The following is a 27,822-nucleotide window of genomic DNA, read 5'->3' on the forward strand; positions in this document are numbered from 1 at the left end:
GTGTGTGTGCTGCAGCGGCGGCAGCGGCTGTCCTGACCTCAGCCTGCCGCTAGAGGGAGATGCTGTGCGGGGAAAGAGAGAGACAGAGAGAGGGGGGAGGGCTGGAGGTGGGACATTGTAGCCCAGGACTGAGTCTGACAGATGCCGAGCCCCCCAAAGTCCCTCAAATTTTTTATTTATTTTTTATTTTCTTGTGCGCACAAGATGAAATGTAACTAAAATAAAGATGTTGAAATTCATACAAAATTATACAAAATGGCAAATGTGTATCTCTATAGATATATTATTATATTATATTATTGCACATCACATTATTTAACTGTAAATTTCTTAGTTTCTTTTATATACCTTATATACCATATATATAGATGGTTACTTGTTTACATATGTTGTTTTTGTTTGTTTGTATACCTGGAGTATTGTAACAAAACTAAATTCCCCCTGGGATTATTAAAGTATTTCTGAAGGAGCCTTCAAGGAAGGAGCGAATGACTGCTTCATTTTAATTGTTGCAGTGACAATATAATTTGACGCTTGAAACTTCAAACTAGATTTGCTGAAATGTTAAATTAAATGTCTGTTCAAAGGGGTGGGAGGAATAAAAGAATGAACTGCCGCAATTAGAGGGGGTTACAGTTAAGGTGACTTGTTAAAGACAGTATTCAGTATGTTTACCCCTGCAATATGAAGATTTACTTGTTACAGCAAAAATTGGTGATAAGACATAGTCAAACCTGAAAATTCTGAAAAATCTTTAGATGTCTAACAATGAGTGGATAAAGTGAAGGGGGGGGGGATGTGTATGTTATCCATTCATCCATTATCTCTAACCACTTATCCTTATCAGGGTCACGGTAGGACTGGAGCCTATCCCAGCTGGTACACCTTGGATAAGTTGCCAGCTCATCACAGGACAACTGTGTGTTTGTTATCTTACATGCATATGCATAAAATAGCTTCTGTTGAAAAGTGTTGATGAGCTGTTGTTCAAAGGTGTATACAAATCTAATGAACACAGGATATAATGAAGATGCATTGGAAGAACGTAAAGATAAGACAATAGCGATTCATTTCGTCACTTTTTTGGAAAGTCTTAACAGAGTGTGGACATTAGTGGGGGAGCACAAGCTCTGCTCAGACAGTCAGGAGGCACCCAGCTGACAAGGTAAGCTGCTCATAAAACCCCAGTGTCTGAGAAGACCAGCTGTAATCTAATCCACCAAAAGGCATTTGTCTTTCCCAGTCCTCACCAGTCCCCACCCCAATTACAGACAACAAACCACCAGACCCGGTCAGCTGGAAAGCAGGTGTGAACACCTCTTGTGTAACCTGGTGCATCATGAGTAAACACAGCTGGGGTGGTATTAGAGGAAGCAAAGTGGCCCATATTACAGAAGCCCCCACTGTAAGTTCCTTTAGCTTCTCATGGAAGACACCTCCTCCACACCATCCCCCAGTTTCAGGCAGTTCTGCGTGGTTTATCAGCCGTATTCTTTAATACTGTGACAAAAAACATTATTATCAGTTGCCTACAAAATATACTAATGCCACATCATACAACTATCATGTCAGGGCACAGGTTTTGCAAATTTAACTTAAAATCTTAGATTTTGTTTTTCTTCTCCACAGATGTTGGGTCCACCAAGAGTCCCACTCAGAACAACATAAAAACGTCTACCGTTTAAGCTCAAAACTCACACTTTTTTCATTCATGTAGCACCTTTCATGCAAACATGCACCCCAAAGTGCTTAATAGAGCAGAAATAAAAATAGAAATAGACAACAATGAAGACAATTTTGCAAAAAAAGGATAATACACAAATAAAATTTGGCCATACAATGATAGAATCAATCAAAAAATAAATAAATAGTGTCCGAGCATAACAACTGTAAGATTGTATGACACATGATGAGCGTTCCTTGTAGGTGAGAATAACATGCATTTGTGATCCGGTATCTGTGGTCTATTGCTTTGGTCTATTTTGAATTGTACACACAAGCGCGCGTTCACGGTGGCAATCATTTGTCTCCCCCTACTGGCCAACAAGGTGGCCAACAAGGTGGCCAACATTGTGCAGTACAAAACGAGCTTTTGTTGTGTTATTCCTGATAGATATTTTGGTTTTACCCGCTATAATACATGTGCATAATCCTACATACAAACATATAGTCCTTACATACAAACATGAACCATACAGATAGGAGTTATATGGTAGCACAAATGCAAAGATCTGTTACCTACAGGCCTGAAAAGATGAACTTGGTTTGCAGTTGCATGAGTCACCTCCAGGCACGTGCTTGTCATGCATAAACATATACACACTATCGTATAAAATATCCTTTTTGAATATTTACATATTTAGCCTCTTATAGTAGGTAACGGTGAACATGATGGACACAAGCACGTATAATGACATAATATAACATAGAAGGCACATCCTCTATATCACCCGCTCCCAATTATGTAAAAAAAAAAAAGAAGAAAGAAAGAAAGAAAGAAAGAAAGAAAGAAAGAAAGAAAGAAAGAAAGAAAAGGCTGCAACAGTGTATTCAGGAAAAGAGTATATGACAGAGCACATATCTCCATTTCTTTCTGACTACATTAAATAGTGTATTATATTGCAACGTACGAGTTGCGCAGTCACTGCACACATTTTAACCCCCCCTTTTTTTAAAAGTCTATTAGGATCATGTGGACATTGGTGGTTTATTTTGAAGGACTCGCACCGGAAGTGTTATTGTTGTTGCCGCCGGCGGAGCGGGACACTGCCTTCACGCCATTTTGAGATATATTAGCCAGCCGTTGAGCAAAGCTAGTGGCTTTGGGGAAATGTGATCGACCGCTTGAAGCTATGCCGATTACTTAGACTTTTTTTTTTAAAAAAGAAAAAGAAAAAGAATTGCCATCACGTTTATTATTTGAGCGTTGAATCCATTTGATATAACATTTCTAACCTAGATTACTCTTCCAGCCATGTCCACCGAGGGAACAGCCGACCAGGTAGTTAACGTTACATAGTGTGGTGCTAACAACAGCAGCTTGTGTTATTCTTGGTTAATATCAGCAAGTGCTACAGTGTGTGCATGATGTTTTGACCTTTTTATATGGCAGTATCGCTTAGTATGAGGCAGGTCCAGTACCTGCTTTGTTGGAGGAGATGCAAGTTTAACCTGCCGTGCGCCATGTTGGCTGGCTCGGTAGCATTGTCGTCGCTAGCGTAGTTTTCCAGCGTTAACGCGCCGAGCTAACTTCGCATTACCTCTAAGTTAACTTGATATTAACACGCAGCTTGCAGCCGGTTTGTCAACTTTAGTGCTGCTCGTTTGACGGTGACGGATACTTGTAACCGGGGCCGGCTATAAATACTTTGCTAGTTAGTGGAAAAACAGTGTTGAGTGTTTGTAATTTGAGTCACTTAACATTTCCCCGCAAAGCTAGTGTCCCTGCACATACTGCAGGGGCGTGGCCAAAACTCAGGGCCACATCAATCAATATCTGAACAATGTTTTAAGATAAGAAGCCTGTATTTTATGTTGGCCTTATTCAACCCCATCCCGGAGTCGTCACCACACTATAATTATCACAGCGCACTTCCCAAGTCTGTTCAGCAGTGTTAACCCCTTTTGTCCTGTGCCATGTGTGTTGTCTTGCAGGCTGCAGCAGAGTATATTCCCGAGAAGGTGAAGAAGGCAGAGAAGAAGTTGGAAGAAAACCCATATGACCTTGACGCATGGAGCATTCTGATTCGAGAAGCACAGGTTTAGTGACACAGAGTTGCATTCCTGGGGTTAAGCAAACTGGGGGAAAACGGGTGGGTAGTGGGGGCGATAGGGGGTTTAAGGGTTATAGATTGTTAAAATACAAAGCGTCTAATCTTTTTTTTTCCCCTTCCACGTGATTTCTTCTGCATATGTTAAATAGTGTTGAATGTAAATGCGTTCTCCTCCTTTAGAACCAACCGATAGATAAAGCAAGGAAGACATATGAGCGACTTGTCACGCAGTTCCCAAGTTCTGGCAGATTCTGGAAACTATTCATTGAAGCCGAGGTTAATACTTTTTCTTTTCTTTAGTGTGCATGGCTGGGAATTTTTTCTAACATGATCAACAATGTGATTTTCACACAAACAAAAATGTCTCATACTTCGATGACGTTTAAAGTCACAATTCTTGTTTTGAATCGCTAGGCCTGGCTACTTTGTTTGGTTGCACATTTAACCTGTATAGTTCTCATAACGGGAGTAATAAATAAAGACATGTTTTACTGTTAAAAGGATCTACCTGTCTTAACCAATATCCTGCACAGTGATGGACCTGGATTGAGCATAGATGTAGGATCATTTAAAACACTCTTAATATGTCAGGCTCTAGCTGGACTCATTAAGAATTGTGCCTTTGAAACACAAAACAAAGGGGAAATTAGCTCTAACCATTTCTTTTTCAGAAAATTCTTCTTATGTTCCCAGGATTTTAAAAAAATACTCTCTCTGCGTCATATTTAAATGGGGTAAAATGAATTTGTTGCATGTTTGGTCTGCAACAGTATTAAAACTATTTTAATGGTATTGGAGTGCATTAGCCTTTTATTCACTTGTCGTGTCAATTTTTTGCCTCCTGTGTCATTTCTTTCGGGTAATTTTTATAAACAAATATTTTGATTGTGTCGCCCATTCTTTCCTTGAGACACCATTCCCCCCCCCTCTCCTGAATATATATGTATATATATATGACCAGTGACCCATTTGCCTTGATGCCATCAACAGGCTTTGCTGTTATGCAAGCAGCTACTGATAGGATGATTAATTTTCCCTCGCACATCAAACATTTTTTTGCTAACCTGCTGCAGGGCATTTTCTGATGACCTCCACCTCTGCAGGTGGCCATTGGCATTAAAACCACTGCTTGCATAAAGTTGCACAGCATCATCAAGCATCAGATTTCAGCATCTAGTTTAAAGTCCAGTATGTAGTTCTGGCAAATGACTACCTCCATGCTGTGAACATAATGTTGCTGTATGTTGAGGTTGTAGTGGTTGTGGTTTGTTGTTGTGGGTTTGCTCCACTGGGTGAAGCTACACCCTCCTGTTCCCTATACCCTCACCCCCTCATTTCTTCACCCACTTGGATTACCCAGTGCAAAAAAAAAGGAGTGATGTTTAAGAAAGAAAGGAAAAGACCACATTTAAAGCCCAGTGTCCCTCAAGCTTGCCTTTTCCAAATGGTCTAGGCTTCTCACGAACAATCCTTAATAATTTGCCCCAGGCCTACACATGGCGCTAACTGTACTTGTGCCAGTAAACCATCAGTGTTTGTCTCCACACTACCAACATATTACCCCTTCCAACAAAGATGACAGCCAGAGACAACAACATAAAAAAAGCAAGAACAGTGTGGCAACTACAAAGAATAGGGATGTTTCATTCATGGAAGCTTAACTGAACTTATTTATGCAGCAGGCAGGTACATTTAGAGGTGACCTAATGTTTGGATCATTATTAAGCTTATTTTTTAAAGCAAAATATGTCTCATATCCCCTGACAGAAATCATACTTTGAAATTAAATGTCAAATGTTATTCAGGTGCAGCTTTGGAGTGTGATTGTTTGTGGGTGGATGGGTAATTAAAATGTTTGGGGGTGGTATCTATTAGACAGATATTGGCACCCAGTTGTTTGAGTCACTTGTATGTTAAGTCAATGTTACAAAATGCAGTTACAAAAATAAAGCATACTAATTAGGGTAGTTGAATTGTCACTTAATTCTTTTATTATATTATAGAGTAACAGAAAAGTTTAGCCTTGCTTGTATGTTTTTAGGTTCCTGTAAAAATTGAATTCTCAGTACACATTTTAATACTTTTTTTTGGAAGTGGAGCAAATTACCAGGCCAATCCCATAGAATGAAATTAACAGTTGTTCATTTATTGTCAACTTATTTTCACCTTTTTATTATTTAGCCATCACCTCTCCCCACTAAACTCCAAAACACAGCCTAAGTTGTATTGGCATATTTCCACAGAGGAAATTTGAATTGGCATGAAGTTTGATTGATTTGATTGAAAGCTGACTGTGAGGTTCTGAAATTAGAATTTTAGTCCCTGACAAGTGTTTGCTAGCATATGTTAATAGTTTACAACTCATTTGAAGTTCATAGTTTTAAAGACACCTACCGTATTTGGTAAGTATATGGATATATATTCTCCCCTTTATTAGAACTTTAGATTTGTCAACCGTATGAGGGTCATAGCTTAACAAAACCTAGTTTTTGGGAATTTTCTATGTTGTACTTTTTTGCTTCAGGATACAAATAATTTACACTAAAAAGCACAGTATATAGCTCTGTGCTTGTGTGAGAGACTGATTGAGATTGTACATAGATACAAATTATACTCCTTGCTTACATGTTTTCAAATCCTTGTAGGAAACCACACATTACATTTAATGAATGGCCTGGTGGACTATATTATTGGACTATATTATTTATCCCCTTGAGTGTAGGTTGCCGGCACATGTTGTCAGCTGGAGCTTGTTGTTGAATTATATTTTTGCCCCTTAAAACACGATATTTAAAAAATATGCGGTAAAGTTGTCACAAGCAGTGTGTGAGAAGATCATATTTAATTTTCCCAGTCTGTGAGTTTGGAGACTATTTCAGGATACTTCCTGTCATGCATTTCAAAAATCATTAGGTTACAGCATGGGCATCCTGAGGGAGAGAAACCAGCGGGAACCAGTAAAGAAAAATTGTAGAACTCAAATCAGCTTAGAGTATAACTTATTTCTCTGTTCACAGCTGGATTGTAGAGTTAATAGTTAGTTTCACACTCAGTAATTGCAATGTAGAAAGATATCAATAACGAGCAGTACTGGGAAAATTGGATTGAACAAATGTAATAATTTCAGTAGAGAATGGTACTTTCAATTATGATTTTAAGAATTCCCCAATTGGACTTGCCATTTCACTGATCTTTTCCTGCCTCCTACCTCCCATAAGGTGTTTGCATAATTATTATGTCTCTATTTTATTATGCAAAGCTTTATTTTCTCATAATAAAGTAAGTTGATTGTGTGGTTGAAGGATCATACAGGCTTGTTGTAGATTTCTTTTCTCACAAAGTGATCTCCAGTTTGTGCTTCATGAGGCACACAAAGCAGCCTGTAGGGGTGCAGTAATGTTTTCCTCCAGGAGGAGCATGTAGGATCTCGTCAGCACATTAAACTATTATTGCGGTGCATTATGGTGCTGATTTATTTCAGGGTAGCACATGGAAACGCAGCTAGGATGAACATCAGTTGCTGTAAAGGCTTCACTGTCGAAACCAAATGTTTAACACGACCAGAAAATCTGGTATTCAGTCATATCTGGTATCTCTTTTTCTTTTTTAAGTCATATTCCAGATTGTATATCTGAGGCATTGCATAATATTTTGAAGGCGACTTAGCTTCTTTGTTGGCTAAAAATAAACATTTTCCTCAGTAGACCTCACACCGCTTGTCTTTCTCTTACTACGACAGATTATCAGCGGTGCTTTGTCTCTGTTTTTTAATGAAGGTGAAAAGCTTAGTGTGTCAGATGTGCTCTTGCAGTGCCTGGAATGAACTAATGTAGGTCAGTCTTTTTTTGGGAGCATATCCTAAAGGCACTGAACTGCAGTTAGTGTTTATGGTTCTACAATCCAGCTTTAAGATATTTTTTCCTAAGAAATACACTTTTGGTCCAGTTACCGATTCAAATGTTTTTATTCCCGTTTTGGACAGGAGATCCATTTGGCCATTTGTATGAAATGCATGCAACACTGAGGGATTTTGCATAGTTTTGTTCATTAAGTGCATATCCAAATTAACATTAATTTTCAATTATTAAATGTTGCATTTTCCCCCAGAAGTTATGTGTAATTTGTATGATACAGCAAGAGATAAATGCATGGTGTTGTAAGTGTTATTAGGAAATCTAGTCAGTGAACAGTCAAGAGGTGATAGGATATAAAGGGGGAAAGAGATGGGGATTGAACCAACAGGCCACAGAACGGCTTCAGATGCATACATGCTTAAATGTAGTTACAGATGTCACAGCTCTTTTAAAGACTTTTCTTTTGGGCATGTCCAAGGTGCTAATACCACCGAAACAACAACCTGTCCCGTCAGTACTGGAGGGAACTGTGAAACTGTTGCTTCAACTTGTCAACAGTAGGCAATCTGAAATTCATTGCAGCACTGCTGGAACAGTGTTCACGCCCAAGATGATGTCAAAGACTGTATTTCTCAGTTTCAGCGCACCTTTTTCGTTTTTCACCGGCATTGGTATTTAAAATCTGCATTCTGAATTTTCTGTCAGGATTTGTTTTCTTTAACGTGGTCACTGGTGTGTTTCTGGGTTATGTGGTGCAATCTACAAAGAAAATAAACCCCTTTTTAAATGTAGTTTGTCATTCTTGTGTGAATTTCACTTTGTTGATCTTTAGGGCCGTGTGTGTGTATGTGTGTATGGGTGGTTGCATGAATGCATGTTTCCTGCAAGTCATAAAAGTAAAGGAGACGTTTGAATTAATATTGCATTTACACTCTTATTTGCAGATCAAGGCTAAAAACTATGACAAGGTAGAAAAGGTAAGTGTCCATCACACTCATGAGAGCTGATTAGTGTGTCACTTTGATACCTGTGTAGGGTCGTCTGACTGTTTCATTAGTAGCTGTTTAATACTATAATGTTTTTTGTGGTTTCCACCAGAATAGGCATACACACCGGTATAGTGTCAATTAAAAGTATCATTGTACTGTAAGACATCTAAAACATGGAGGTGAAAGGGAATTTTATCCATAACAAGCACAGAAAGTGTGCAGATGAAGAAAATCCATTGCTTTGTTAGTAACACATTGCTTTTACATATGAACATGATTTTAATTTAATCCCTGCATTGATTTGGAAATGATTTGATTTGCTGTTTGTCAGTGGGTTTCCACAAATCCTGTGTTCTACACATTTGTGTCACTCAGACAAGCTTCAGATTTTGTGTTTTCAATTGAGTTTGGATGGACTCCTTGAAATGTAGGCCACATCTGAGGTCTGTCTAATGAAGCAGGATGTCTGCATTCCACTGCACAGCTGTGCTAAGTAACACATGGATACCCCCCACCTCCATATCTTACATATGAGCTGAAGTAAAATACACTTGTTTGTGTGTTCCTGAGTATGCTGGTAATCTACCTACATGGGAACTGTCTCTAATCGTTTGAGCACTGATAAAAACCAACTCAATGAAACACTAACGATGGACGGGTAGTGTATATAAACTGTGTGTTTGTGTTTCTTTTGCAGTTAATTAAATGTCTGTGTTCTTACCCCTGTAGTTGTTTCAGAGATGCCTAATGAAAGTTTTGCACATCGACCTGTGGAAATGCTACCTCTCATATGTTCGAGAGACCAAAGGAAAGCTGCCCAGCTACAAGTAAGAGAACACGCTGCAGACTGGGGTCAAACATGCTGACATACTGTGAAATTCACATTTTGCTTATACATTATCGTCTTCTCCTCAGAGAGAAGATGGCCCAGGCGTATGACTTTGCCCTGGATAAAATTGGCATGGAAATTATGTCTTATCAGGTACACAGATGTGATATTTATTTATACATGTAAATATGACTTTATGCTGTCACCTAATAGCTATTCTTTCTACTAACAGATTTGGGTGGACTACATTAACTTCCTCAAAGGAGTGTAAGTGCCCCCCTCCCCCCCCTTTTTTTTTTCATCCTAGTGATGTGTCACCCAACAACTTAAATGTTGACTTCTCTGTTTTGTGTTCCTTTAGTGAGGCTGTGGGCTCTTATGCAGAGAACCAACGGATCACTGCAGTACGCAGGGTGTACCAGAGAGGCTGTGTAAACCCCATGATCAACATCGAGCAGCTCTGGAGAGATTATAGCAAATATGAAGAGGCAAGTGACCCTACCCAGGCCTCTGGCTTTCATCTGTCCACTGACAGACAGTCATGTTTGCACTGTATGAAGTTTTAGCTGTTAGAAGACTGACTTGTGTATTTCATAAACAGGGGATCAATGTGCACTTGGCCAAAAAGATGATTGAGGATCGAAGTAGAGACTACATGAATGCCAGAAGAGTGGCAAAGGTGAGACAAAGTGTCACAAATATGCACAAACTGAATCCTTGTGTTGTATATTTAAAAAAAAAAAAAAATCAGGTTGTCTTTGTAGACAAATCTAGATTGTTGAATGATTTGTGTAATTCAGGAGTATGAGACTGTGATGAAGGGGCTGGACAGGAATGCACCCTCAGTACCGCCCCAGAACTCACCACAGGAAGCCCAGCAAGTGGAAATGTGGAAGAAGTACATCCAGTGGGAAAAAAGTAACCCGCTGCGCACAGAAGACCAGACCCTCATCACAAAGAGAGGTGACTTTGTGGTCAGAATATATTGTGTTAGAATTTGCTTCGTATACCTTCAAAGGCCTGTGATTCTATAAATTATTAATAATTTCTTGAACAATAGCCAGTGGAGATGACATAATTTAAGAGGATCTAAGTCCTGTATTAAGGTAGCCACTAGAGGGTGTAGGTTGACACGTTTCTCCTCACTTGTGGTTCAGATGTATTGATTTTTTTTATCTTATGAGTTAGTAAGTGAAGCTGTGTTCTTTGTTGCAGTGATGTTTGCCTATGAGCAGTGCCTGCTGGTGCTGGGCCATCATCCCGACATATGGTATGAGGCAGCACAGTACCTGGAGCAGTCCAGCAAACTGCTCGCAGAGAAAGGGGTAAGAGGAAAAAAAAACTTTCAGACTCTATTTTTAAACTTTTTTTTTTTTTTTTAGCTTAAAATGGTCCATTTATTTCTTTATATGTGTTTTTTCTCCATCAGGATATGAATAATTCCAAGCTGTTTAGTGACGAGGCGGCCAACATCTACGAACGTGCCATCGGGACTCTTCTGAAGAAAAACATGCTCCTGTACTTTTCATTTGCTGACTATGAAGAGGTGAGTGTCCAGTTGCTTACGCAACACAAATTGTGATCGACACCTTAAGAGACTTATCAGTGCATACTTTTGCTTTCCTCACAGAGTCGCATGAAATACGAGAAGGTCCACAGCATCTATAATAAACTGCTGGCCATTGAAGACATCGACCCCACGCTGGTCTACATTCAGTACATGAAGTTTGCCAGGAGGGCAGAGGGCATTAAATCAGGTCGCACCATCTTCAAAAAGGCCCGAGAGGATCTACGCACACGCCACCACGTGTATGTGACAGCAGCACTGATGGAGTACTACTGCAGCAAGGTAAGCACACATCATTTCATAATACTTACAGAATATGTGTGGGTGTGACAAATCAATCTCACAAATTTCTAACCTCTTTTCATCTTTCCACACAGGATAAATCGGTGGCCTTCAAGATTTTTGAGCTTGGTTTGAAGAAATATGGCGACATTCCAGAGTACATACTGGCATACATCGATTACCTCTCACACCTTAACGGTAGGTTATGTGTAATAAAATGCAGAGCCACTGCACAGAATTTAGGGAATCAAATTAAATGAACGATTTCTCTTCCATTGTTGTCTCAGTAATGGAAAATAAACTCTCTTTTCTTCTTTTCTTCCTCTGCTGCTCATCTCTCCAGAGGATAACAACACCAGGGTTCTGTTTGAACGTGTCCTCACCTCAGGAAGCTTGTCACCAGAAAAATCAGGGTAATGTCAAGTATTCATTAAAGTTGTGTGCATGTTTGTAAGATGTAATAATTAACATCTCTGACAACAGTTGCTGGGTTATGCTTTTCTTTCACTCTTCAGAGAGATCTGGGCTCGGTTCCTGGCTTTTGAGAGCAACATAGGAGACCTTGCCAGTATTCTGAAGGTGGAGCGCAGACGGTTCACTGCCTTCAAGGACGAGTATGAAGGCAAAGAAACAGCCCTGCTTGTAGATAGATACAAGTTCATGGACCTGTATCCATGCTCTGCTAGTGAACTCAAAGCCCTTGGATACAAGGTGTGACATCCCTTTCTGTCGAACCAATTATACAGATCAGGCTTTTCTCTAAACACATATGTAAACAGTTTCTACTGTGTGTTTCTAGGATGTGTCTCGTGCCAAACTGGCAGCGCTGCTCCCAGAGACTGTGGTGGCTCCCTCTGCACCTGCACTAAAGGATGAAGCCGACCGTAAACCTGAGTACCCCAAACCTGACACCAATCAGATGATCCCCTTCCAGCCACGTCACCTCGCCCGTACGTATTCCTTAGCTGTCCTAATTCTTGAACCTGTGTATAATAAATACGCATGTCAACAGGATTTCTCTTCTGTACCATATGCATGAAAGGATCTATCTTTGATGTTCTTCCCAACAGCTCCAGGTCTACACCCTGTCCCTGGTGGAGTTTTCCCAGTCCCCCCAGCTGCTGTTGTCCTAATGAAGCTGCTTCCTCCGCCTACGTGTTTCACTGTGAGTCTCAATAGCGTAAAAACTATAAAGTTCATATTTAGTGACAATGGGGGAAAAAAGTGTTTTTGTCCTGCCAGAATTCAAAGAGTCTGTGGTTGTTCTCCCTCAGGGCCCCTTTGTTCAAGTGGATGAGCTTATGGAAACTTTCAGGAGATGCACACTTCCTGAGAGTAAGTTGCTTTTGTCAGCTCTTCTATTTTTAGCTAGCAATGTGGATCTGTTGACGTATGTGTCAGTGAGACCATTGGTCATACGAACACTCTGTTCCAGAGTGAAATACCTTATATAAGTAATGACATCTGCCAGATGAATCACCATAAATGTGTTACATTGTGTCAAAATGTCATTCTGCTCCCTGTTTGACATCTAATGGATGTTTTTTTTTTTCTGTCTCCATAGCTGTTGATGCTGCTGTAGAGCTGATTACTGGTAGACAGCCCGATGCGGGAGGGGAGGGTAATGGATCCATGGAGAACCACGCTGTTGCCAAGTCACTGAAGAGGCCTAACGCAGACTCCGACGAGGAGGATGACAAAGGAGCCGTGGCTCCACCCATACATGACATCTACCGTTCACGCCAACAGAAGAGGATTCGATAAACTAACACTGAACCCTGAAAGAATGTAATCTTTAACAGGCGGTCCTATTGAGTAAACGTACATGTTCAGATTTCTGTCTGACAGATTATACATCCATTCATTGATCTCTGTACAGAAGACAAGCATACACATACACACTCACACATACCTGTGTTCTTGTGGCTTTTCTTTGTTAACAGTTTTTATTTTTAAAGACTGACCCTTATACTGTACAAAATTTTTAATTGAACCATTGATTTTGGCACACAGCTCAGTTTTGGCCATTTGATGTTCCAGTGATGGCAAAGTTGATTTTTTTTTTTTTAGATAACTGGGAGAAACACAGTTCCTTTCAATAAAAGTGGAAAAGAATTCATTCGGATTTGCTTTTTTATTTGATTTGATGGGTCATCTCTTAGCACGGGCCTTATTGTTACCACTGGGTGGCAGCACATTTGTTGATCTGAATAGATCAGATTCCCTCTGCTGCAGACAACAGAATTTTACAGGTTTAAATTTATCCAGTCTATGTAAAAGCTTCAATAGTTGGATTTATGGAAAGAGGATTTGCTTCTTTTTGCATTTTAACTATGTAGACTTGATTTCACTTATGAATATACAAGACAAATCCAAGAGATAACGTGAAGCGTATAACATGTTTACATAAATCAATAAGCAACAAAAGACAAAACATCAGACAATCTGCAAATGAATACTAATGAAATACAAACTTAAAAGTCTTTAAAATGTATATGTTCTAAAAACATTTTTAAAAGCACAAAAATAGAGGGAATAAAGACACAAAGTGTTCACGATTAAGCAATATAACACCGAGACCCTGCCTGTCATGTCATGTCATCTTACCCCAGAGATGAGCCTGAAACTGATCTTTAAAAACACCTTTAGATTTGACAGCTTGATTTGTAGTGGAAGGTTGTTCCATAGTATGGTCCCTGTATAGAAAAAAATGAGCTCCGGGCTACACTGTTTAGTAGTAAAATAAAAAAAAACAGGCAAACTCATATCCAGACACTTCCTTGGAAAACTCAATTTTTTAAGAAGTAACTTCCACGGTGAACCTATTTTTCAGTGTCAGCCAGCTGCTTATTTTCACACTGGACTGATTACACCATTATTTGTCTGCCCTCTGCCCAGCCTTTGTTCCAGCCTATCTCAGCTCTGAGCCTATTCATACCGTGGCACAAAGCAGCTCATGCAGAACACCTCTCTACTCCCACATAATAAAGTCTGATAGCTACTTTGACATTACACTTCATTCTCAGACAACTGACTGTAAGACAAAATAATGTCTCTACTATATAACATTTTTAGATTTAATAGCTTCTGAATGATAAATGTTAGACATGCTTCCTGGATGTTCCCCACCAAGAGCAAGCAAAGTCACTTGTTGGCCCTTTCTCATATTGCTTGAGAACAGTCAAAGCGTATTGTCTGTGATTTTGGTTTAGGTTTTGGATACCAAAGGTGTATCTAATAAAGAAGGTACCACTCAGTTGTTCTTATTTTAACTGATAACTGATGCATTAAAACTGGACTGTTGAGATGAAAGTGTGTGAGTTTTAGCTGTAAATGTTGTAAACTGTAAGCAATGACAGAATATGACAAACCACTCTGACATTTCGTAATAAGAACTCTGCATTAGAGCACTTCAAGAAGATGAATATTATTTGTGTTCTGTGGATTAATTACTTGAAGATGTCTTTTGTTTTATTTTCATCAGAGTAAACACATTTTGTGTCTGCAATGAAAAAGGCGCAGTGTACATGCATGAATGTTGCACAATTTTACTAAGACCTGCCAAAAGACAAACAAGATGTGTGTGGTTTAAGTGTAGTCTGGGAATGTTTTCCTCACCTAGAAATTTGGAAGTGATTTCCTCAGCTGATTAGAAGAACTCTGAAGATGACACTAAAAAGTTTTCAACAACAAAAAATGTACAAACATCTGTTTCTCTGCATGGTTGCAACAAACACAAAAACCCAGAGGGCTGACTCTCATGAATGCATCTGACTGTTTGCTACAGCACAATTTCCAGGTTCACATTTCTGTTTGAGGACTCGTCAGACATAGCTCTACTGTTGCACTGTATATGAGAGACTACTTGAACAGACAAATTTTTTATTGTTAATGTTATTGCTGTTTCACAAGCACAACAAATACATCTATTTAAAAGTCACATGGCTGGTGGAAATACCCCTTTACCTCAGTGGAGCTGTTGCCTATCCTCTTTGGAAATTAAATAAATGGTTCACATTGAATGAATATCAATTTCATATTGATTTTATTCAGTTACATCTATTACTTAAACTTAAACTTAAATCTGTTGTTCTGGTGGCATGCAGTGACATGTGGTGGCACTTTACTAAAACACTTCATTATGTTTTTTACACCATCAAGAGTGTTCTGACAGGGGAAAATCAGTGTCTTGTACAGAAACAGCATCACACAAAAACATTCAAAGCGTGTTTCATTCATGAAATAAATATACAATATCAGATCAGATCTATCAGATGCATCCTTGCAGGTCATTTGTTAGCTGTCAACAATCTTCTACTACTGTTGTTCACAAAGTGGTTGAAAAGCATTTTTGTCAGGGGTGTTTGGGCTGTTGACATGGTCTGATAAATAAATAATGTTTAATAACAAACAAAGTGTACTTTGGCAGCACATGGTAACAGTCCTAGTATAGTTATAATGGACCATATGGACAGTACTGGCTACTATCCTGCTTGCCAAATAAAAGATGAGTGCTATGTGTCTGCTTATTTTTTTTCATTTATCCAGCACACAATCCACCCCATGTACTCTGTACTAACCCCCAACAAAACATATACACATGCAGTAAATATAGACAGTATGATTCATAATCATGTAACATACACAATGCTAAAGATACTCAAAAAATAATATTTGGTATTTAATGTTACTGCCAATATCCAGGACAGAACTACAATATCAATTATTTGTATTATTTCTAATATGATTATTTAATTATTTATAGTCACTGGTTTACTGTTGAGTTCATGTTAAAAACAAAAAATGCCTGAACAAAGTTATCAGAGGTCAAAGTTCAATCTTACAGTACACTCAGTTATAAAATAAGGAATATGAAATCAAGAAAAAACAGGGAATCCTCATATTTGACAAGTATGGCAATGTTTGGTATTTTTACTTGATAAATGACTAATTTAATAATTTGCCTCTTCTTGTGTCTTTACTTCCTGCCTTTGTTGTTCTTCCTGTCATTCTTGATGATATGTTCTACTCTAATTAGTTTCCCCGTGTCTCATCATCTTGCCTTGACTGTATTTAGTCTCTGTGTCTCTTGGTGTCACCTGTCAGGTCATCTGTATTCTGTCGCCCCCAGTTCTCTATCTGTTCCCCAGTCCCACACACATATTTTTTAATTTATTATTTTTTTTAAAGATATTTATTGGCCTTTTTGAGCTTTATTTGACAGAGACACCTCGAAAATGACAGGAACGTGGGGAGAGAGAAATGGGGAATGAGCCACAGGTTGGATTTGAACACTGGGCCGCCGTGGCAAGGACTGAGCCTTCGCACATGGGGCAGATGCTCTACCAACTGAGCTAAACGACACCCCTCCAGTCCCACACTCTTTTGTCTTAGTGCTTCTCTCTGTGTTCCTGCTACTACTCCTAGTTTATCTCAGTTCTGAATTTTTGTTTGTGTAATCTGTGTATTGTATTAGTTTGTTTTAGCCCGGACTCAGCCACCTTTTATTATTTGCTGTTTGTCAACCTTTTCCGTAAGATTAAAGTTACCTTTTTGTTCACCTTTACGTCTGTATTTCGGTCCACTTCTTGAACTAAACATGATAATATGTCTCTCTCTCCTCTCTTATTGTACATCAATTGTTCAGTATTCTCACCTTTACTCTATTTTACCAAACATTCATCATCTTTCCTTTCTTGTTTTTCTCATGTCTCTTCAAGTACAGATCAGGAGCTGTCCAACACGAAAACATATTAACAGACTATAAATCTGTCAATGATTTTCCCCAAAGTAACCTGACAGTGTTTATCTCTGATAGTCTATAGCATCAGCTATTGTACTGCATATTCTTTGTATTCAATCATATTTATCGTTCTTTCAGCGTTTACAAAAGGCACACCAGACTGCTTGTGACTCCATGTGGAAATAAAAACTGTACGAGAGTTACATCTTTATTTTCTCCCAGAGCTTATCTACATTAACTGCTCTCATTAATTATTTACCATTTGCTATTGAGGCTCATTTACATACTGTTACATACTGTCAGTGGTGTAGTGCAGGCTATTCACAGATATAGTTTTTCAGTCTGGATTGGGTATACCAAATTCCCTCTGTGAGCTTTTTTTTTTCTTCCTAGGATCATGAAGACAATTTTAGTGGAGAGTGGATGGAGTAAGAAATGAGGAATATTTTACTAAAATGCATAATTGTCTAGCTGTTTTACTTGTCTGTGGGCCAGCATTTATTGCAAAATCTCTTCTGCAGCTCATTTATTTCATAATGTTTCTTAATATGCAAGAGTTCATAACACAGAACATTTATCCTTTGCTGAATGGTCCGCTTTAAAAGAAAATTGGGAAGGGGGCACAACATAGTCAATTTTCCAAACACCACTTAATTCATCTTCATTCACCTTGATGTGCATACACCAGACAGACAGCACATATACTCTGTCACACTGTAATTTATCGCTCTGTTTACCAATCTTATTAAAAGCACATCTGTTTTTAGCTTGATAATGTGGATGTGACTGCAATAAAGATAGCAGCAGTGCTGATATTCAGCACAAATATCACAAGCAAATGAGGTGAAACTGAGGACGAATCATCACATCAAGGCAGATAAACCCCGAAAATGCCACTAAAATGACGCTAAAGTTTTCAACAACAGAAAAAGTAGAAACATCTGTTTTGCTGATTTGTTGCAACAAACACAAAAAAAAATCCCAGAGGGTGGACTCTCATGAATGCCTCTGACTGTTTACTATAGCACAACATCAGACTTTCAAATTTGAGGGTTCCTAAGACATAGCTCTACTGTGCATCGCATTGTATATGAGAAACCACATGAACAGATACATTTTTTATTGCTAACACTGTTCCTATTGCACAAGCACAAAGAATACATCCATTGAAAAAGCTGTATGCAGACCCGTCCTTACTGGCTGCAGATTCAGAATGCCATCAAGACGCATTGCAGTGTCAAAACATAAAATAAAAAAAATCTCAAGAACACTTGGTTCTTTTGTCATTCTGGGAAAGTAACAGTCTTGTGTATAACTGACAAGGACTTTTCCTGTTAGTGTCCTGCACCAAAGAAAATCTTTTAAATATCGCAGCTTATTAAGTCTCTATACTTAAAGTTCACATTCTTGTTCAGTAGTCTAAACTATTTACATACAAGCGAGTAAAATCCATTTACTATACGGCACCTCATTTACATCACATTAACTTTTGGTCTTTTTACATCATAATACATGAAGTGTTAATAAATATCACTGTAGCAACATGTTGACACTGGACAGTCTACTTCCAAAGTACTGAACAAAGATCTCTGGGTGTCCTTTATAAAACTGTCCCAGCAGTCGTCTCTTTTCTTTGGAGGAGAGTTTAGGGTTCTCGTGGACTGTCCGGAGTAAGGACCAAAGTTCCTCTTTAGTGGTTTTTTGTGCATTTTCTGTATAGGTATTTGTACTGACTCTTGTGCAGTATGTTGATCCTGCAGTAAAGAGAGATTAGAGAAAAACAAATGAATGAAGGGAGAATTCGTCATTTGTAAAAAAATAAATAAATAAATAAAATGAAATCAAATTTTAAAAAAAAAGGATTCCTAGTGAAATGGTCGCAAAAAACAGAAGTTAATCAAACAGAATGTATGAGATGAACAGATATAAGGGAAATCTGCAAACCTGTTATCATATTTGGATCCTTCCCATTCACAATATTCATTATTCTGTCACTGACCATCTTGTGCAATGAAACTGGAATCTGGTGGGAAAGAGATTAAAAGTAGAAATAAAGTTTCAAAATCTAATATTGACATGAATAAAATTATGTTTCCTATTATATTCAGACACATTTGATTCATATCTGATGTCAGGGTTGCAATCCTGCTTCTAAACAGTCTGTGTGCACATTTTGTAGGTATTGCAGGAATGACGTAATACAGTAATCATCAGCTCTGCAAGAGACTTTAGTCACTGTATCAACCCATCACGAAGGTCTCTTGCAGAGATGTCGATTGTTACATCACTGGATGTCACACACACTGGCAAAGAGACAAATCAGGTACACTCACTTTGAACAGATCACAGTGGTTGTCCATCATGAACAGAACCATCAAGTCCACCTTTCCTTTAGAGAGTCTTCTGCTGTAGACGATGGCACTGGAGAAAGACCTTTTCACCGCCATTCTGTTCTCAATCTGACAGAGATTTTTTTTCAAGTTAACAAAGGCCAAGCACACACATGCACAGACTTGCATTAGATGCACACAAGCGCTTACCTCTTTGTGTAGCTTGACCTCCTGTGGTTTTGCTGCAATGGCCATGAATCTCAGGAGCCTGCGAAGCTCCTCCCTGCTGCGAGAGTCCTGCAGCTTCAGGCTCAGCTGCAGCGTCTCTAGAGCTTGTTCCTGCTTTCCATTCACTGTCAACAGACGCCAGAAAGTACATGAATAAAAACACAGAGTTTGAGAAAAGTAGCCCTTGTAATAAACATAGTATCTATAATATGATGGCTCCTCATCTTACCCAGCAGCTCTGAGATGCCGGAGTGGATGTCGAAAAGATGGTTGCTGAACAGAGGTGGCTGTTGTGTGTGTCCATAATGCTGAGCCAGGACCTCATAGAGCAGTCTCTTACACTGGGGCAGTTCGTCAGAGCAACCAGACAAACCTCGACTGACCTCCACCACCAGTTCATCAGGCAGAAACTCTAGACAGTCCACTGCCCCTGACATCCACTCATCGGCCCTGGGGGAGAGAGAAGAGTAATGATTTTAAACACGGCCGACAGATTGGTCAAAGTAAAGAAACAACTCAGAGACTCTTGACCTTGATCTGACATAATTTCAGCGAGTAACCATCATTTAAATGGTTTTAACCTCAACACCTACTTGTCATTTTACCTTCAAATCAAAACTTCAATAGAGAGCCATAGAGGACTTACTGTGCTTCACTGAAGGCCTTGAGGACCTCGCGGTCTAGGTAGCTTGATGTGTACAACAGATCCGGGTCGCTGTCCATGCCACGCAGGGGGGGCCGCGATATGTCTTTGCCCTCTAGCAAATTCTCCAAAAGGGGGAGCTCTATCAGCTGCAACAATCTGAACACCGCCTGTTGGTGCCACACCTCATCCACAACTGTGAAAACACAAGCCATAAGGGTCATAGGCACACAGACGAACAGACACATGGTCTATCTGAGCATTTGGGGCAGTGCTGGCATTACATCATTCTCATCAGATAGGAAAGGACTTACGCTCTTGTGAGAGGCCGAGGTTGATCATCTGAGGAGTGATTGTGGAGCTGAGGTTGAGGTTTCCCAGCACGTCCTCCAGTGATTTGTCTGTTTTTACAGGGGAGTGGGTGGAGTAGCTCAGCACCTCTTGTCTGAAGAATCACATAATAACAGCAATCAGTGGAGATGATTGGGGGGAAAAAAAACACACACACACAGACTTATTATAGGACCAAATGTGGCATCAGGCTGTACATGTTTCTGAGTATCCGTGATTCAGTCACAGTTTGATGCTGTTTTGATTTTGGTCATTTTAAATCAAACAGACGGAAACTAAATGCTCAATTTCCACCATTGAACAATTTCTGATGAACATTAAATAGGACATGTGAAGCTTTTCTTTTCTCTTTATTTACAATAATCCCATTAAGACTTGACCCATGCTGCAAATTATAAAACGCTAATTTAAACTGTTAGAGCTCCTCTAAATCTTTCATCTCCCATTAGGGAAATCAGGCTTGTTTTCTGTTCCACTCTGGAGCTCTCACTCTGAGGCCATGTGTCACTCTGCCTTTCTTTGTCTACATGCTCTACAACCTCTCCAACCAAATCAAAGGAAAGGAAAATCAACTGAGATTAAAGTAATAGTTTGACATTTTGGGAAATAATCCTTTTTGTCTCGTGCCAAGAGTTAGATGAGGCGTTCAATACCATTGTTGTGTCTGTATGGTAAATATGAAGCCACGGTTAGTTTAGCTCAGAAACAGCTTGCCCGGTTGTAGAAATACCCACTTAACAACCAGCCCTAAAGCTTACAGATCACTATAGGTTTGCCAGGCAACTGGACGAGACTCCAGGAAGTTACAATAGTCTGAAATAGTCCAACACATAACCTGGTGTAAAAGTAATTGTTGTTTTTACTTAGTGAAAACTAGTAGCTTCATATTGGCTGACACACGTGACAGTGATTTTCATCTTAACATTCATCTCTCAGCATCTTCTTCTTCCACTGCTACTTTTTGATTTTAGAGTTATAAGAATTGTATTTAAGGCTCACTGTTACATAATCATGGTGACTGGATATTAAGAGCATCGAGGCATAACTGCATGATGGGAAAGAGTCTCAGGTCATGCCTCACTAGTTTTCAGAGGTATACTGGATTTGGGATTAGCTCTGGAGGAAGGAGAACAAAGCAAAGAAAATGCAATCTGAAGACGTTATGACACGAGTCTGTACCTTTCACATGGTGGACTATAGCTGTTCTTGTTACTGTTCATGCTTGGTGAGTCATAGCCGCTCTCGATGGTACTAGTGGAGTGAGAGTTGCCGTTGGTCAGTGATGAGGTGCTGGTTGTTGGGCTCAGGAACCTGTACAGACTGCAACTACTGTCCTCAAATGTGGCTCTCTTTTTTTCCTTTCCAAATACTTTAATGCCCACTGGCTCATAAACTCTCGAGTCCATAAGGGCCTGACAGAGGCGGACAGCCTTGTACCGAGGCACCGCCTCATTGCCAAAGAAACGATTGAGGGTGAGATGTGCCAATACCACATCCACGGCCTCTGAGCCCAGGAAGCAGTCGTGGTAGGACTTCAGGTTGTGGCGCCGGCGCTTAACCTCTACGTTAGAGTGGAGATTGGAGATGATGCTACCCCAGATGTAGGTGGCCCGGAAAGGCTTCCCAGCCATGTTTTGTTCTGATGGAGAAGGAGAGGAGATAATCAGTGGTTGGTCAAAGGGGTGAGGGCGGGAAAGAGGGCTGAAGTAGAGGTGATAAACTCTTAAATCAGCCAGGAAAAGGAGGGAATGACATTCCTTGATATTTAATGACGACAGTTTACAGTCAAATTGCTGCACAGATTTCAACCAAATGGAAGCGATGAGTCAAGTAATGACAACAGTTTGGCACACAGATGCACATGTCTATAACATCTGCTTAAGGCTGAAAGAGTTAGTTGATTAATCACTGAAAATTAATAAACAACAATTGTTATAATAAATTAATCATTTATCAGGATAAAGAAGGTAGAGGCTTTTCAAATGTGATTATTCGCTGCTTTTTTGTGGTTTACAATTCTTAACAATTTTCTGACATGCTATTAATCAGTTAATAAGAATAGTATAATAGTATAATAGGTAATCAGATGCATAATTAGGTAAAGAAATGAGAAAAATCAACATTTCAACATGCAGACGCTGTAAAAATCCCTCCAAGACTTACCCAACCCTCCTAAACACAAGTCTTTGTGATGATCCACTTATTATTCCACAACTTACATTCTCAGCTTTGTCTATTGTCTAAGCATTTTCTCATAAACTACAGGGAATTGCACTTTCTGTCTTTACCAAACACACACTCCCCTTCTTTTTTGTAATTTCACATAATCAGAATCTGGGTTCAAGATACAGTATGTGGGCGTAACAGAACATGGTCCAGAATCAATGCATCTCAAGGGGGTAATAGCCAAACCCAAATCCTCTTTTGCAATATGTTCAAAAGCTTCATTTTAACTGACTCCACAGATGATTAATTCCTAATAATCATAACCAGTGTAGCTTATCGACATTTAGAAAAACAACTGAACTGATTTTCTTACTACAACAGACACCTGATGCAATCTTTCTACGCGGCCCACTAAACTCAATCACATACGCACAAGGACACAAAGACAATGATCGTATTGTGCGGTGCCTTTTCTCACAAGAGATATCCTGATATGTTCCTGTTGTATTTTCCACTGGATGGTCTGTATTGCTACTGATACATTCACGCAAATCAGAAGGTGATTCATGCAATCAAACACTAACATGTTTAACACACCATCATGCAATTTCCCCAACACATCTCATCTGCCAGTTTGAGGTTCTCTTGGAAAATGACTTGTGTGTCATCCACCACAACCCAGACCAGTGAAAGAAAGCAGAGCTGGCCATGGTGAGATGTCAGTGTGGCTTTCATCTCACAACAGGAGACATTTAAAGCCTGTTGAACAAATGTTAGGGGGGGGATCTGAGAGACTCACTGAGACCAGGGGCCATAAATCAGTAATTGTCAGCGGCAGCCAGGCTTCATGTTATGATAAGCACACATGACAAATACTATTACTGACCCATCTGGAAAACCTGACAACAAAAACACTTGGGAACAGTACATCAGCAAGCAGATGTTCGCCCAAAAACACACTCATATAGAGCAGATGAAGGTGTGTAGCAGATTTCTCAGTGATCTGTTGATTAATGAGATGCATCTACGTCAAACTGTGTCTCCCTCTGGAAGAGAAGAAGCTGTCCTGAACTGGGGAATTTGCATATCAGGAAAGAACAACCGGAACCACAGCCATTGTTCAAGGAAGAACACCTTTGTATGCATGATAGAAAACATGATGACTATAATAGGCTGATAATGCAAACACACGAATTTGGAAAATATCAATGCAAAAGTCAGTATAGCCTCTAAAAACTCACTATAAAATAGAACATATCACAGGATTACGAGAAAGAAAACTACATTATCAGAATGAAATCCTTGATTTGGGAGTTAGGGCAGGACCATCTGGAGAATCCCAACAGGGGTCTCTGGATTACCAGTCACACAATAAATCCGGATCTTATCAATATCCATTAATGCTTGTTAAAAAAGAAAAAAAAGAAGTGGGGGTCAGGAATGGGTCCAAACAATCCTGGGAACCCGGCTGTGCTCTGTCACCTCGTGTTGCTTGAGCCAGGCTGAGATTTGAGGCCAGGTTGTGGAAGTGACGCCAGACTTCGTCCCTGTGACCTCAGTCTTCTTTATGAGCAGATCTGCAGACTGCAGAATGGTTAAAAGAGGAGCCCGATCTGTATTTCCACCAAGCACAACAGTGCATCGTGTGTTTGCACACATCGGTGGAGGTAAATAATCGCAGAGGGAGCAGTGCAGCCAACACATGGGGATATTTCCCCTTGTGAACACGGAGCATCTGCAAACCTGAGCTGTACTCACTGCGGCAGCAACCAGAAAAATATAAATAAAGACTGCTGTCATAACCTGCAACAATGTGGCACAATCAACCAAGAGCAGAAGGTTGTTAATAGCCAGTGGCAGTCAGATACCTTCATTCCTTCAGCATGCTGAGACCAGTGAGATTAACTGTTCAAGCCTCGGGACACAATCTGAACCACGGCAGGCTATTGGCCTCTTTTGCATTTGAACCCTCATATCCTGTGTGATATATAGTGTATGGTGGCCTACACACACACACACACACACACACACACACAGGAGGAATCACCTGCTCTGTCTGTTTTAACATAAACACTGCACTGCTGGCTGCTGAGTCTGCATTAGCACAAATGTCAAAGGACACAAACCCTCTTCTTAGTTCTCTAAAGCATTGAATGCTTTAATAACGCCATTTATTACGCACTGGATTTGTTTTTATATACTTTCATAACTTTAGACAATGCTTAAGACAGAAGATAAACACTGCTTAAACTGCAGACATATTTTAAACATATTAGACATGACATCACTCTTATATATAAACACATTAAATTAGCATTAAATCACATTTTCTATAAGAAATAGTCCCAAACATATACGCATTATTAAAGTGTGGCACATTATATTTAAATAGTTTAAAAGTCAAATCCGGTGTAATTTAATTTCTTAAAACATCCAATCTCCACACAGCAGCTCACAGAACTTAAATAACTCTTCAGGTAAAACATTATTTTAAACACGATACAGCTACAATTGGTTTTACCTGGCGTTCGGTGCATGAAAACTTCCTCCAGTGAGTGTAAAGACAGCCATTCAGACCATGATGTCCTTGTTTCTTCAATTCACGCAACGTGACGCACGCAACTACAGTCAACCCCGATACCGTCCCCTCCCACTGCAATGCATTATTCATGTCCCAATCACCGCCCTGCCCGGCCATTATGGTGGTAATGAGGCTCCCACTGTTTCCCTGAAGTCAAACAAAAGCCGCACTAACTGACTTCTTCTTACATTTAGTCAAATCTTCCTGGAACTGAAAGTAGAAAAGGAAGGAAGAGAAAGATCAGGCATGCCAGGGTTTTTTTTTTTTATTTACAGGAGATTATTTCCTTTGATTAAGTAAAAGCATAATGAGTCATCATAATACAACTCAACAAGCAATGTGCAGACGTTTCTAAGGTTTCATGCTGAACCTTCTTACTGTGAAGGTGAAAGAATATTGGGAATTTATAAAAGAAATGCTCAAACTCCAGGAAGCTGCTTTCACACAACCTTTCACTCACTAGGTCACACCCTAAAATCCTATACTGGGAGGGAATCTGATCTGATAAAGACCTACAGAGGTAAACAGCAGCCAACACGTAAGACTGATAAGGATATTCTGAGAGAAAGAGGATGGAGAGTCTAAAAAAAAAAAGATGAAATTCAAAAACCGAATCCCTGCAGTTAAACAAAAGAAGTCACAATACTGAAACACGTGACTTCTCAGGTGCCTCTGTTTTTTGTTACAATCTTGTCTTGTCTTGTCTCATCTATCTATACATCATCATCATCATCATAAACAAATGTGTACGCCCCAGAGTAAACACACGAGAGCTGCAGCTGAGACAGATTTCACACTCTAACCTTCTTTCTTGAGGTGTAATCTGACAATGGAAAAGTAGTAAGCTGACACCCTGAAGCCAATGTTGGTCAGTTGCTGAAAGGGAGACTCAAAGGAAGACAGCTATAATAGCTCCAAGAGACACATGTATGGTGCAACAGGCAAGGTGTGCAGCTGTGGAAAACCGGTTTGATTACTGTCCTCTTCACCTCTTGTGTGGACAAATGTTTTTGTTTTGTTTTGTTTTCTTCCACAAGCTGAAGTGAGAATGTGTGAGCATAAAAGAGGTGGAGACAAATCCTACATCTGTTAGCCTTCTGATTAGAGACGGAGCAGAAAGTCACAAGTTCACTTTCTTAGATAAGAGAGGAAAGAAAAGGGGAATTCTTCTACCTTCACATTACATCATGTTGAGCCGCTCTTGAGGAAGGCGGGCTGCTCTCAGGGAACTGATTTCACGTGTGGTTCATCATAAGAAGTATTACTTTGTCAAACAGTTGTATAATATGATCTGTGAAAGATGTGGACATTTAGGAGGTAGTCAGAATATCTGGGCCTCTGCTGCATCCGTTTTAGCTGTTTTGACCATCTTTTGGTTAAAAGCCTACCTCTTTATAAGTAATTTATAAGTATAAAAATACATAAAAGTATATAGATAATTAGAGTTCCCCCTTCCTACTTATCTGTCATCCAATGTCAGTCAAGTAGTAGTTACCGGTTATGATGATGACAAATATCCAAAGGAATTTTCTCCAGAAGGTGGCATTCAAAATAAGAAAAATCCATTGCGCAAGTTTCTGTTAAGGGATCCAATGTGACACAGAAAGCATAGAATAAACGTTAAGGCACCCATACTAAGAAATAAAAGTCAGGATATCTTGGCCTCTGCTGCATCAGTTTCAACTGTTTTGACCATTTGATCCATTTGTCTCTTGCGAGTCCACCAACTTTATGCACCCAAATGCACCTAAAAGTAATAATTCCAGAAAACAAATCAGTGCAGAGTTGAATAATAATAATAATAAAATCCTAATTAATCAGAACCACCTACCTGGATGGCTAAACAAAGCAAACAAGAGCGATTAAATGAAATAATACTATGCTAAAACCAACAACCCATCATAAAGTCCATACAACTTCCATGACTTTAATACCAGTGAAAAGTTGCTGAAGTAAAACCCTCTTTTCCTGACACACCTGAATTTGCACTTTCATTCTGTCACAGAAGTAAAGGCTACACCATCCTCATGTGACAGAAAAATCTGTTTAACAATTACACTTGACATCGTCATCACAATGGAGTATGAATCATGTGTACGATGCCAAGTATGTCAACGACGTCTGAGCATTTAATTAACAGATGTGTTTGCCGTATGTGTTCATAAACTCACCTTTTCTGTTGCTGCAGATGATGTACTTCTATATTCACACAGCTACCATGTCCAAACACAGGTAATCCACACCCTTAATGAAAGGCAAATCTGTGAAGAGTGAGAAGCTTTTGGTTGAAGGTTAAACTGGTTTTACAACTCTTCAAATGAACACATTGCAGTCTGATGTGCTGGTATTTGTAAAGTGCTGGAGAGTGACAAATGTTTTAGACTGAGACAGAGAGAGAGAGGGAGGGTGAGAAAGAGAGAGAGAGGGTGGCAGAGAGGGAGAGAGAACACACTCTGGTTAATACAATCAGAAATTCTAGTCCACAA

The 27,822-nt window shown here is 39.5% G+C and overlaps 2 protein-coding genes across 3 annotated transcripts; one reads left to right on the plus strand and one right to left on the minus strand.

Annotated features, from left to right (window-relative positions):
* Positions 1-2,747: 2,747 nt before the first annotated feature.
* cstf3 (cleavage stimulation factor, 3' pre-RNA, subunit 3) lies at positions 2,748-13,244 on the plus strand. The gene is made up of 20 exons (XM_010741827.3): positions 2,748-3,001; positions 3,655-3,759; positions 3,954-4,049; positions 8,572-8,604; positions 9,346-9,443; positions 9,532-9,598; positions 9,678-9,712; positions 9,807-9,933; positions 10,047-10,124; positions 10,246-10,408; positions 10,661-10,770; positions 10,875-10,991; positions 11,076-11,294; positions 11,390-11,492; positions 11,638-11,707; positions 11,810-12,005; positions 12,094-12,244; positions 12,365-12,459; positions 12,569-12,629; positions 12,859-13,244. Exons 1-20 carry the CDS (start codon positions 2,975-2,977, stop codon positions 13,056-13,058), a joined length of 2,151 nt encoding a protein of 716 aa, XP_010740129.1. The 5' UTR covers positions 2,748-2,974; the 3' UTR covers positions 13,059-13,244.
* A 4,898-nt stretch (positions 13,245-18,142) lies between these two features.
* On the minus strand, positions 18,143-27,780 carry depdc7a (DEP domain containing 7, paralog a). Of its 2 annotated transcripts, none has more exons than XM_019254279.2 (9): positions 27,508-27,780; positions 21,769-22,228; positions 20,553-20,683; positions 20,242-20,434; positions 19,825-20,045; positions 19,578-19,720; positions 19,371-19,496; positions 18,982-19,060; positions 18,143-18,791 (listed from the first exon to the last, which is right to left on the minus strand). In XM_019254279.2, the coding sequence occupies exons 2-9, from the start codon at positions 22,218-22,220 to the stop codon at positions 18,568-18,570; spliced, it is 1,569 nt and encodes a 522-aa protein (XP_019109824.1). In that variant the 5' UTR covers positions 22,221-22,228; positions 27,508-27,780; the 3' UTR covers positions 18,143-18,567. The 2 variants fall into 2 exon arrangements, with proteins under 2 accessions (XP_019109824.1, XP_019109823.1); XM_019254278.2 differs by lacking the exon at positions 27,508-27,780 and adding an exon at positions 25,277-25,365.
* Positions 27,781-27,822: the final 42 nt, after the last annotated feature.

Source organism: Larimichthys crocea, chromosome VIII (genome assembly GCF_000972845.2).
Source record: "Larimichthys crocea isolate SSNF chromosome VIII, L_crocea_2.0, whole genome shotgun sequence".
In the NCBI taxonomy this organism is placed as follows: Eukaryota; Metazoa; Chordata; class Actinopteri; family Sciaenidae; genus Larimichthys; species Larimichthys crocea.

Excerpts from the sequence above, each read along its gene's own strand:
- cstf3 (XM_010741827.3), top strand. The coding sequence starts at position 2,975 with ATGTCCACCGAGGGAACAGCCGACCAG. Across the intron at positions 8,605-9,345 it reads ACTATGACAAGGTAGAAAAG|TTGTTTCAGAGATGCCTAAT; the intron begins GTAAGTGTCCAT and ends TTACCCCTGTAG. Across the intron at positions 11,295-11,389 it reads TGGAGTACTACTGCAGCAAG|GATAAATCGGTGGCCTTCAA; the intron begins GTAAGCACACAT and ends CTTTCCACACAG.
- depdc7a (XM_019254278.2), bottom strand. Across the intron at positions 19,721-19,824 it reads CGGCATCTCAGAGCTGCTGG|TGAATGGAAAGCAGGAACAA; the intron begins GTAAGATGAGGA and ends GTCTGTTGACAG. Across the intron at positions 18,792-18,981 it reads GGATCCAAATATGATAACAG|GATCAACATACTGCACAAGA; the intron begins GTTTGCAGATTT and ends TCTTTACTGCAG.